Here is a 12,673-nt window from a genome sequence, read left to right on the forward strand (position 1 = left end):
GACGGTGCAGGTGATGAAGGGATGAATGAGTGACAATGGAGGGGGTGAAAAAATAAAAAAATGTCATAATACATACGACAGAGAAGTAACACAAGTGGAAAACAATCCTTTAATATTTGTACAAAAATTTTGCGACGATGAAAACATTAAAATCTTTTCGTTGAAATCTTCTCTGATCTTCTGCTCCTGAGGCTGTAGCGACGCGGCTGTCGCCCCGAAAACAAGACAAAAAGATGGAGGTTAGCGTTTGGATCGTTCACACGGACTTGTGTCGGGTTCACCTGCTCGTCCTCCACCAGGACGCTGTACACCAGCGCAGAAGAGGACGAGTTGACCAGAGTACGGTCCGGACTCAGCGACGCATCGAGGGTCGTCACAGCCAGGCTGGTGTCAAAGGTCAAATCTGGGTGACCGGAGACTGAAGGAGGGATGAGAAAAAAAAAAAAAAAAGGGGGAACCTGCTGTAGATACTCACCATCCAGACATGAGGGCCACTCTTCGGCTCTGGGCGGAGACTTCTTCGGTTGGACGTCTTCCGTCCTCGACAGTCTTTTCTGAAAGACAAGCGCCTGTTGCTGAACCACAGACTCGCAGAAGTGAAGTACGTGTTGTTATTGAGCAGAAGAAGAATAATCCTCGGGAAGAATCGATACTCGGCTGATTGTCCAACATGAAAAGAGAATATTGATCTCTGTCCGTGGTGCTGAAATAAAACCCTCACATCTATCCAAGTACACGGTAGAAACAACCGTGAGGAGATTTTAAAACTCATAACGTATCGACTAGAAACTGAGGGCCTGGGGGCCACATCTGGGCCAACAAGTAATTTTATGAGGTCCGGAAGATTTTATGGATAATAAATGTAAGTATTAAATACATTTAGCACTTTGTAACCCTGGTCTGGAAAAGCGCTATGCAAATAAAAATTACTTACTTACTTACATAAGATTTTGAGATATTGATTATATATTCAGAAGATAAAAAAAAGATATATATAGAAAGATATAGATATATATCTATATATACATAAATACTAGCGCATAATTAATGTATACAATATTTTATGTTAAACATAAATACAATATAAAATGCCAAAAGCTAATTTGTAAACTTCCAGTGACGTCAAAAGGGAGAGAATTTGGTAAAAGCATCAAATATATTTAAATAGAACATTCAATGAATATATAATATAAAATGCAATATACTATACTATAATATAGTCATTTTATTTTTGGAATTTCCATACTTGGAAATTGTCCGTGTACTTGTTGAAAATGACTTTAATGTGTATATTTATTATGTTCTCTGTACATTAGAAATACATATTTCCTGGTACTTTAAGAAGGTCCGCACGAATAGTGAAAGCAGAGGTGGGGTTCTGCAGAAGCAGGGGCCTTAGATCAGTGGTAAGGTCCTCAGAGGAGAGGTGTGATTGGTGGAGGGAGAAGGTGTGAGAGTAGTAAGACCTGTTCGGAAAACTCACCTGAAGATGTTTCAGCTCCACTCGCTGACGTCTCCTCAAGCCGTCTATAGATGCAGTTTCACTTTAGACCACAAGAGGGAGTGCTTCTCAATCTCAATCTCACCTGCGTGCTGCAGCGCCTCCTGCAGGCTGCTCTGAGTCTGCCTGAGCTCCTGCAGAACCCGCAGACTCTGTTGAACCGGATCTCTGTAGCGAGTGCACGCGCCGAGGAGGACGCACACGCCGACACACACCATGACTCGGCGCAGAACGCTCAGGTACACACTCAGCAGCTCCTGCACACACACACACACACAAACACACACACACACACACATCAGTGTCAGACAATGACGTCTTTAATAATAAAACTCACCAGGTTCTTGTGTTCAGGTTGATCCAGGCTCATCACGTACTGGTAGATCTTTCTCTCCAGGTAGAAGTTGACGCACACCTGTGCCAACAGAACCAGCCTGAACACACAGAGAAGTAAGAAGAGGTCAAGAGGTCAGTACACCGGTGGTCATAATGTTACGGCTCATGGGTGGACCTGGCTCTGGACGAGCGCGGCGCCGAGGTGACGAGGAAGGCGACGGCCAGGGCGGCGGCGTGATACAGAGACGAGCTGACGCTGTGAGCCTCCATCAGCAGGAAGCTCTGCAGGAAGGCCACCCTGTTGAAGATCTCGGACAGCGCCACCTGCTGCTCTCTGGAGACGCTGCTCAGCTCGGAGAAAACCGCCCGCAGACCTGGAGAGAGACGTCAGGACTAGATGTGGAAGCATTTTAGTGACATTTAACACTTTTAAACAGAATTTAATTCATTTGTTAATAATTCAATAACTTATATTTTGTAAAGTTTTATATTTATTTTTATTAAATAATTTAATTCAATAATTTGTATATAAAGAGGCAGAATTTGTCGTTTTTATTAATAACATTCAAAAATATCCTTTTTTTTTGTTTACACATTGAGTTTGATATTCTCATTCCAATAATTCCAATTTAAATGTTCTTAATTCAATATTTTGGAAGTTGTAAACCTTTAAATTAAATATAAAAATTAACTTAAAATGAAGCAGTCACGTGATCGCCTGCGCATTGTATGATTGGCTGAAAGTTGCTCTGTTATTTATTTATCTACATTTTTTTATTTTTTTATTTAAAGGGCCATGGATTTAAAAACATTAAATTTAGAAAATGTAATTTTGAATTATTGGAATACAATATCAAATGGTTAGTATAAAAAAATAACAATTTATTTTGAAAAATAGAGCTTTTTAACTAAAACAAATAAAATAATTCAAAGCTTAATAAAATCAACACAATTTCAATAAAAAAAAATTCCAAGTTCTATTATTTGAAATCTTAAAATCCAACCTCCTAATATTCTTATAAACCCATATACTCTCATATGATAACCAACCCTGCGTGGAGTCCTTCAAGGTGACCCTCAGCTGCTCGCCGTTGTCCAGCAGTTCCTGCTGCACCTGCAGGGCGGCGCTCTGGGCCTCCATCAGCTCCAGCGCCAGCTGACTGGTGGACTGAAGCTGCTGAGCGACTCCTGCCGATGTTTCTGTGAGCCTGACAGAAGAAGAGCATGAAGGTCGGAGGAGACCAGAGTCCAGGAGCGTCTTCACCTGTCCATGGTGCTCTCGGCTCGACTCCTCCAGACCTCCGACTGCAGGAAGTGACAGATGGAGTGAGTGTGAGTGAAGAACTCTGTGTAGGCGTTGAAGGCCACGGCGTCCATCCCTGAGGTACACCTGCTGACCTTTGACCCTTCAGGACATGGAGGGAAGTCTCTGCCTGAGCTGAGACACACGAGACAAGAGCAATTGATCATCACATGAACCAAGTGAAGCCTAACCAGAAAAAAAAAATCATTACAAATCATGATTTAGTCATAAATGTGACATGGAGCTCCATCTGGTGGCAAAATTAAAACATTGCAGGTAATTGAAAAGACAAAATGATGATTTATTATTATTAATAATAATTGCAATCCATTAGTATTTTACAAAAATAATCTTGACATATGATGCTACATGTTCATTATTTATTTTATTAATATGTGTCATCATTACTAGTAGGTATTATAATATATATATAATCAAACGATGTCTAAAAGAAATGCTAAAATACAAATATTTACTAAATAAGCACATATACTCGGAATTTTTTCGAGTTCATTTATTGTACAATTACAAATTACTTAACTTTTGCGAGTTTTCACAAAAAAAAATTGTACTAAACACTAAAAACAGGGATTCAATGTAAACAAATCAAATATGAAATTAAATAAAAAAAATGTAAACAAAACTAAATATAGTAGTAAATTACTGCTTATTTAAAATACCATATAAACAAAAAAATAGTAAAAAGTAGTATAGAGTAATAGTGAATAATAATTTAATTATAGACACAACTAAGTTTGCTGTAATACCGTATTTAAACTGCAGGGGGCGTTAATTCAACATTTTCAGCATTTGGAGCGATTTTGTTCACTTGTTTCATAAGAACCATAACAATAATTTTAATCAGCTGTGGAACCTACAAGAATGTGAATCAAAATAAACATTAAAAAATAATAATAATAATAAAAATATCAAAAAATACACTTAGGGTGATTAGGGTTGTGTATTTGTGGGTGGATTAAATGTATACAAACTGAATAAAATAATTAAATATTAAATACAAAAATATTTTAGGGCTTGTTCAAAACACTATAATTAAATATATATAACATTTTGAGATATAATAAATAAAACATCGTATGCTGTCATACTGTTCTGAAACAGCAGGGGGCGTTAATACCACATTTTCATCGTTCAGAGCGATTTTGTTGACGCGAGTTTCATAAAGACAGATAACACTTTATGGAACCAAATCAAAATAAATTAAATCACCTGTGGAACCTACAGGAATGTGAAATAATAGTTAACATTCAAGAGTCAACACATTTTTAGGTTCAGGGAATAAACGTATATCAATTAATTGTTAAATATTGAAACAAGATAATATGATCCTGAGTTCGGGATATAATAAAAGACTGCTATCTATCTATCTATATATAAACATTTTAAAATAGAACAAATCAAATGGTGTGTGCTGCAATGCTGTATTTGAACAGCAGGGGGCGTTAATACCACCTTTTCATCGTTCAGAGCGATTTTGTTGACGTTAGTTTCATATGAACCAAATCAAAATAATCTTAAATACCTGCACATGCATTTGAAATGAAAAATATCAAGATTTAAAAATGAAAAAAAAATACAGGTAGTTTTATTTTTATTTTTGGGGTGGATTCAATTTATTAAAAAAATAAAGCGGCTAATATTAAACCAAAACACTGACTTAGGCACAATAAAAATACTTAAATACTAAAATGTATAATATAAATTCAATATAAATTAATTATTTAATATTAAACTTTTAATGCTTAATATATTCTTGCTTAATATCGGGGCACGTCTACAACATTTTAAACCTGCTCAGGTCTGTTTATATATGAAGAACATTTCATTGTTCGAACAAACGCTCACCTGCTCAGGTGACAGTGTGTGAACGACAGCGCTACCTGGCCCTGTGTCTCTGACGTCATGTCCCTGCAGCGCGTGTCCAGGTGTACCAGAGCACGCGCCCAACAATCCCCGTACACGGGTTGAGCCGCGAGACCGCGCACGCGACGAAGTTCCATCTTCCCGCGCTGAGACTCCGATTCTTCCTCTGGTCCGAAGCCATCCGCCGGATCCAACAGAACCGAGACCAGAACCAGCATCAGGAGGCGAGTTGGAGCGTCCATTGTTTACCTGACTGCTGCTGCTGCTGTCAGCCAATCAGAGCGCGAATTTCACCTGCTGCGAGGTCAGAGGTCACAGGCTTAGCGTAAATGGAACTGAGTGAATATCTTAAGTAAAAGTCTGCGGTTTCTCTTTTTAAAGTTTATTTAATTTGTATTTATTGTTTCAAATTGTATAATATTAATTCGATTTCCTTTAAAAAAACAAAAAAATCGGGTTTTTTTATATTCTATCTACTATATTCTACATTTATTTATTGTACTATTTTTGCTGTTGTTAACTATAATTCCTTTTTTGATCAATAAGTAAAGTTGATCTTATCTGTTGACAACATTGTCGTATATAATGTAAGTTAGTAATTTTTATTTGTATAGCGCTTTTCCAGACCAGGGTCACAAAGCACTTAATCAATCAGAACAATATTCAATAAAGTATATACTTTAAAGGGCAAGATAAAACTGATAACACAACAGGAGTTCCAGAAAATCAATGGCATTAATTCTAGCTAGCATTAAGCTAGCTTCGACTACATTTATATTGGTGAGTTCATGGGCCCAAAGTTGGCCCCCCGGGGGGCCTTTCGTGACAAAAAGACAGAAGCCGTTTGGGGACAACCAATGCTTTAGTTAGATATAAAATAAGAAAATACATTTGCCTACAGTGGATTCTGTTTATTAGCTCCAGAACCTTCTCACTAGTCTAGAAACAACAATGGAGGCACTAAACTGTCAACATGCAACAACATGGCTGCTGGTCGTGACGTCGGTCGAGTCGGTGCGGGAGGGGGGGGTAGGGGGGTCAGGGGGTGTGGAAAACATGCGAGCAGGATCAGAGCTTTGACGGACAGATCGACGTGGATCTGTTCGGTTTGGTTGAGCAGAACTTTTTGAGTTATTCCAGTTGAAGTTAGAAGTAGGAGACGATTACATTCATTCATCAGGTGGCTTTTGTTATGACGGTGGTTTTCTGGCTGGAATGCAAAAAAAAAAAAATGTTACTTCCTAAAATTGCGACACGATTTGAAGGCAGTTTGTCACGAATCAGGAAGTCGTGACTGGAGTCGAACCAAGATGGAGAAACGTGTGATTCGTCGAAAGAAGATGAAAAAAAAACAACCGTGACGAGAATCATCAAAGATGTCGACCATGACAATATGTTTACAACTATTATAGGTCGTTATTGGTCTGCACTGGTCAGTCAGAGTGTGTGTGGTGCGAGTGTCACTTCCGTCCTCTACTGGCAGGTACTGACCACTGCAGACTGGAAACATGGATGGTCATAAGGGGGGGGGGGGACAAAAAAAGAGTCAAACAGAGGACATGGAGATTTGGTAACACCAGCTGCAACTATGAGATCCAACCACAGGATTGTAAAAAGTAAAAACCGACAGTGTCCTCCTGTGCAGTGGTCAGTACCTATGGGGAAAGTGCAGGAATGTGAAAACTGAAGCATCAGAATGAAAAATGGTCCTGCCCTTCGCCTCGCCGTGCTCTCTCAAGGTCTCTTCCCCGACACGACGACTTCCTGTCACCTCGTACGTCACGTTTAAAAAAAGTAGGTCGGTCTGCTGCGGGGGGAGGGGAGGAGGGGGGTCTCGGTTCACGGTAACGGTCAAGATGGCGGCTAAGAGAGGCAGATTCGTAGCCCTTGTTCTAAAGTGGAAGAAAAAGGAAAGTAAGAGGATTTCAGGAGTCAAAAGGATCCATCAGGAGTTTCACTCTCCAGTATTGCAGCAGTCGTTGCACTTCGTAGAAAGTCGTCGTCGCCCGACTTTACACGTCGCCCTCGCTTAAAACACGTATAAAAATACTACATCAAACTTTAAATATAATATTCTGATCGATAAAATCCAAAACGACAACGATGTAACTTTAGGTTTTATAATGATGTTTTGGGGGGGAGAGTCTAATGAAAGCGGGTCAGACTTCAGGTCTCTTGGACTTTTGTAGGAACCATTTAACTCCTGACTTCGGAGCGGAACCCGATGGAGTGTAACTCTGTAAATGCTGATCCCGAGTCCCTCCTGTCGTGAAGTGAGAAGACATGTTTACCGGAAGAGAGTGGATCGTCAGTCAGAAACAGAAAAATAAATAAATAGAATCTAAACTTCTGGAAGCGAGTCGTTTTTTTTTCGTCGAAAGCGTCTTCAGTTCCTACCCACAGACACTAGCGGGGACACCACAGCTGCCGTTTGATTATGTACACGCAGACCAGCGCCCGCCCCGGTTATCAGCTGACCCGCTCGCTGACGCTAGTCCTTGATTCTACCGTCTCCTCTTGACCGGGCCGCGGGACGGACGACGACGACGGCGGGGGGACAATGTCTCTGAGCTCTCTGCCGCCCCCTGCCGCCCCTTGTTCCGCCTGCAGTCTATCCTGTCGGTCGGCGCCGGAGGCCGGCGAGGTGCTGTTGGACCCTCGCGATACACCCGCCGTCTCTCGCCTCCTCTCCGGGTCAAAGTCTCGAGAGGGCCGCGTGGTGCTCAGATCCTCCGGCTCCTCGCTGACGGGTCTTTGCGAGGGAGGGTGAGAGACGGGCGGAGGGTGTGCTTTGACCGAGGGGGGTCTGGGTTGTTGTTGCTGTCGGCTCGGAAGAGTCTCTGAAGGCAGTTTGGAGTCGGGCCGAGGCGGGGCTTGAGGCGGCGGCGTGTTGGGATGAGACGGGCCTTGACTTCTGGATGGCGACGGGACAGACGGCCGGGCCTGACCTTGACTTTGGATTCTGAGCTGAGATTGGGGGAGCGGGTGGGTGGGAACCTGGGCGGGGGTTCTGAGCTGAAATTGGGCCGGCGTTCTGAACTGGGGTTGCGGGAGAGGCGGGGAGCCGGGTCTGAACTGGACCACTGTTTTAAGGTGAGGCTGGGAAGGGGCTCTGAACTGGGACAGGAGGGGCGGTTGGTTGTGTAATCTGGACTGGGGTCTCAACTGAGGCTGGGCGTGAGGCTTGTTGACCTGGGTAAGTTGGGAACTGGAAGAGGGGCTTCTGGGGAGCGGGTGCTGTGTGGGTGAGGTTTGCGAGGGAGGATTTTGATGGGGTCTCGGCAGGGAATGCTTGGAGAGAGTGGGCGACTCGGAGCTGTGGGGGGCGGACTGACCGGTCGGGGAAGGGGGCGGCTGTTTGGTCTGCGAGGGGGGGGCGTCCGGCTGTCGGTGATGGTGGTGATGATGGTGGTGGTGATGGTGTTTGTGGGGGGAACGGCTCTTCCTCTTGTGGCTCTTGGATGGACTGATGCTGCTACGATTGTCGCCCCTCTTGGTCTCGTCGCCTTCCGACTCCCCCGCCGTCTTCTCCTTGTGCTTCTTCTTTTTGTGGGACTTGTGTTCGTGCGGCTGACCCGCCTCCGAACACGCGGGTTCCTCGGGCGGCGGGGGGGGCTGGAGCTCCTCCGGACCCCCCTCCTGTTTCACAGTAGAACTCGTCCTGATCTCGGGCGTTAAAACCGCCGGCGTCTGAACCGTCTCTTCCACGGTCTCTCTGGTTTTGCGCTTCTTGATGGGAAGGGTCGTTTCCTGGATGGCGGCTTTGCTCGCCGGCTCCTTTAAAGTCCTTCTCTTGAGCTCGGCGGCGCAGACGGAGCTGGAGGTCTGGCTTCCCGGCGGCGAGGCGGCGGAGGTCGACGCTACGGTGGAAGGTTCCGCGGCGACGACCGGAGATTTCTTCAGCAGGGTCGGTTTCCTGCCGCGCTTTTTCGGGGCCGTCTGCACCGGAACGCCGGGCGCCGGTTGGGCTTTCCTCTTCCGGCCCGGTTTAGACTTGGTGGACGCCAGCGAAGAAGAAGAAGAAGAAATCTGGAACACACCATCGGTTAGGATCCGCGTCAAACGACATAAGAGGTTTTTCAACTTTACCGTGGAAGAGGCGGCGACGGACGACTCGCCCTTGCTAGGCGGCATTTTCACCAAGAGTTTCCCGGGCGACTTCTCCACCACACGCTTCATGGCGACGCCCTCAGTAGTCTGATGCATCTTCCCACTCCCTGAACACACACAGAACAACAACTGACCTTGATGGTGGTTTCTTACGACCCGCATGACAGTAACTACTCAAAGGTTTATGTTATGTCGAAATATATGAAAGCAGAGTTCTGACTTTGCTCTCGTATCACCATCATTACGGTAGCTTCAAGCACCTTTAAACAGAGATTCATCAAGAGTTTGGATTCTCAATGCAACAGAGACGAGTGCTGTGTCTCAAATCGCATACTTCTCTTAGTACACTAGAAGTTAGTATGCATCAGGATAGTATACGTACTAACTAGTACGTAAATTCTCCACAGATAGTATATGTCTCAAATCAAACACTGCTGCTACACACTAACAGGAAATGACGCGACAGCTTCTTCTTCTACTACTATTTAAGGATGATTTCAACCAGCTGTTGGAACGCTATCGACACCTGCTGGCAGCACGTTTTGCAAGTTTGGAAAAATAAATAAATATGAGAATCGAAATATTCGTGAGATATTTAAGCTGGTATCATCAGCAAAGACGTGTCATCCTTCTACTGTTGGCTGAAAATACACCTGTAAGTGTATATATACATATATATATGACGTAACTTCCGTTTAAAACGTCATTAAGATGGCAGCTGTTTAGGGTGGTTAGTGTCCATCGAACCATACTCAGTTTTCTGGGCGTTTAAGTACACCAATTTTGTGTGCATGGCGCACTAAATTTCGCATACTAAGAATTGAGACGCACTAAAAATACTAACTTTGAGTACGCAGGTATGCGATTTGAGACACAGCACAAAACTTTCAATGGGTTTTTGAAATCACATGAGTTCATTGAGAGGGTGTGAGATGTTGGGAAAGTCTGGAGTGACCTGTAGAGGTTTTTTTAAGAGTTGAATCTAAAGGGGTTTTCATTTAGTTAGAAGGCTCGCTTGAGTCCAGTATGAGGATTTGACGATACCTTTCGGCCGGCCCCGTCCTCTCCCCACGGTCGGGACGACTTTTGGTTTCTTCGGCGGCCGTTTCTCCCTGCGGGATGGGCTCCCCCGGCCCGTGACCGTGAAGTCAAAGTCGTTGGGATCCGTGGTCGTATCGCCGACCCTCTGGAAGAATGCGGTCAGCTCCACTTTGGACCGGAACGCCTTCCCATCCGAGCTGAAGGGACAGGAAACGTCAGCGGGAATTACTTGGATACTCGGGGCGTCTGCTAAAGACTCACTTGATTAGGTAGACGTCGAACTTTCCTGCCGAGCGTCCGGATTTCCTCTGCTTCAATCTACGGACCCAGCCTTCAGGAAGAGAGGGGTCGTCGTACAGCGGCCCTCGGTCCCGGATGATGGAGCGTCGCTGCCTGGTCGCCGACTCGCTATCACCTGCCGGCTCCGGAGATCCCTGCTGCGAGGGGTCCAGCTCCGCCGTCTTTGGCTCCGACCCCGACATCTGAAAGATGGAGAAAATTAAAATGGCTGCTTTGACTTTTAACTGGTTGACGTTTTCCTCACGGCTGACGGCGACCCGGCCTCCTGTGCGGCGGAGGGCGTTCCACTGTCGGCATGATGGCGTTCTTTGCGGACTTTTTTACTCTTGCCGTGGTGCTTTTCCTTCGCTTGGGTCGGGTTACGAGGGTCTGCGGGTTCCTCTTCTATTTGTTGACGCTCTTCTCTACAAAACATTTGCAATTTGTTGAGTTTATAGTGTTGTATTTTTCATTCAGTTCAACTTTAGACCCGATATCAAAGCTGAATATAAGAGCAACGTTAGCATCAGATGTCGAAGCAGAGTGAATGGATAATTCATTCAAGTGTAATAAAATTGTAATTATAATATAAATCAATCACTCAAGTGCAAATAAAGAGATAGTTCTAGTCAGAGACTATGTACGAAGAAAGACAAATTCCATTATTAGTATACGATTTTAAGGTCTTAATAATTGATGTTGATTATTCTCGATAATATATGCGTCTGTATTTAATGTTTGTGGCACATTTTAATATATAATTTAATTAAAATAAATGCCACTTAAATTAAAAAGTTCAAAGAGGCAAAGGATGAAACGTATCGATCCCAGTCATGTAGAAAAAAACATATATATATGTAAGTAAGTAAGTAAGTCACTTCTATTTGTATAGCGCTTTTCCAGACCAGGGTCACAAAGCGCTTAAACAATCAAAACAATATTCATTAAAGTATATACTTTAAAGATCAAGATAAAACTGATAACACAACAGGAGTTCCAGAAAATCAAGGAAAAGCCTGAACAAATAAAAACGTCTTAAGATGTTTCTTGATGTTTATATATATTATAGAAATAAAATAAGAATAAAAACGGCCAACATAAGGATATACAAGTGTTCAAATGATTTTGTGAGACAAAGATGAAGATCCTGAGGTATTTATTGCGATTGACTAGAAGGTAAACGTTTATAAATAAGAATCCGGGGAAAGATTGTGGAGAGTTTAAGAAGGACAGATGTTTCTGGACAGTTCATATTTATTTATAAACCATTTATCCCAGTATTATGAGACTGGAGAGGACTAGATGAAACCGGTTCTTGAATCCGTTGGACCCGATGACCTCGACTTGTTCCGAGGGTCCTGAAGTGACTTCTGAAGTGAATCCTCACATGAACTGACCCGAACTCTCCAAGAACTCTTGACCCGATTCTGTAAAATCCTGTCATAACTCTTTAGAGATGTTGTTGACGCGCACTTTTCGAAGCACACGAGGACTTTTTTTTTTCCATGGATGTGTTTGGGAGTAACACCCACGTGTGGACACTCAACCGATGTTCCCCGAGAAAGAAAAATATCTGACGTCACGCTGGTGTCGAAAGGTGTACGGTACACCTGTGTCCACGCGCACTTATGGGGGCTGACGTCACCCATTCTGTTGTTTGTATCTGCGTGTTTGTGTCACACACTCGCATGGCAGGAAGAGCTAGCTTCCGCTAGCACCGTCACACCGAGACAACGCTGGGGCGGGCGGGGGGGGGGAGGCAGACCTCGGCCTGCGGGAGTTGTGTAAAAAGTCAGAGCCGCTAAAAAGTGCGCGGATAACGGTCAGAAATCCGCGCAGGTCCGCCCCTCTCCTTCGGGCTACAACAGCTTAAAGTTGGTGACGTATTCCCGCTAACCCCGCTCCACCGAGGCAGGCCGAAGTAAAAATCAACGCACTTAAATAAAGGACGCTAGAAGACGCTAATGGCGACTTCTTGTGAAAAGGAATAATCTTTTTGTGTCAAATATTCAAACATCACTTACATGCTCGGCTCTCCACTCTCCACGGCGGCCATTTTTATTTAAATAAATAATTTTATATTAAAAAAAACCCTCCAAACAAACCCGCTGTCACCCCGCCCACTTCTCTGCTGTCATGTTATCCTCGAAACGTCGCGAGATTATGTGGTTGACGGCAATACAACGAAGTATCGCGAGATGGGTTTTTTTCTCTGGATG

The 12,673-nt window shown here is 43.8% G+C and overlaps 2 protein-coding genes across 2 annotated transcripts; both read right to left on the reverse strand.

Annotated features, from left to right (window-relative positions):
• Positions 1-146: 146 nt before the first annotated feature.
• On the reverse strand, positions 147-5,266 carry LOC148059374 (uncharacterized). The gene is made up of 9 exons (XM_087781532.1): positions 5,007-5,266; positions 3,102-3,275; positions 2,888-3,045; positions 2,013-2,211; positions 1,839-1,935; positions 1,587-1,758; positions 1,484-1,527; positions 282-554; positions 147-206 (listed from the first exon to the last, which is right to left on the reverse strand). The coding sequence occupies exons 1-9, from the start codon at positions 5,264-5,266 to the stop codon at positions 147-149; spliced, it is 1,437 nt and encodes a 478-aa protein (XP_087637658.1).
• Positions 5,267-5,867: 601 nt separating this feature from the next.
• On the reverse strand, positions 5,868-12,615 carry mecp2 (methyl CpG binding protein 2). Its single transcript, XM_087781636.1, has 6 exons — positions 12,479-12,615; positions 10,720-10,879; positions 10,437-10,657; positions 10,179-10,372; positions 9,114-9,241; positions 5,868-9,053 (listed from the first exon to the last, which is right to left on the reverse strand). Exons 1-6 carry the CDS (start codon positions 12,508-12,510, stop codon positions 7,494-7,496), a joined length of 2,295 nt encoding a protein of 764 aa, XP_087637762.1. The 5' UTR covers positions 12,511-12,615; the 3' UTR covers positions 5,868-7,493.
• Between the last annotated feature and the right edge of the window lie 58 nt (positions 12,616-12,673).

The sequence above is a fragment of the Callionymus lyra genome, chromosome 19 (genome assembly GCF_982586985.1).
Source record: "Callionymus lyra chromosome 19, fCalLyr1.hap1.1, whole genome shotgun sequence".
Classification (NCBI taxonomy): Eukaryota; Metazoa; Chordata; class Actinopteri; order Syngnathiformes; family Callionymidae; genus Callionymus; species Callionymus lyra.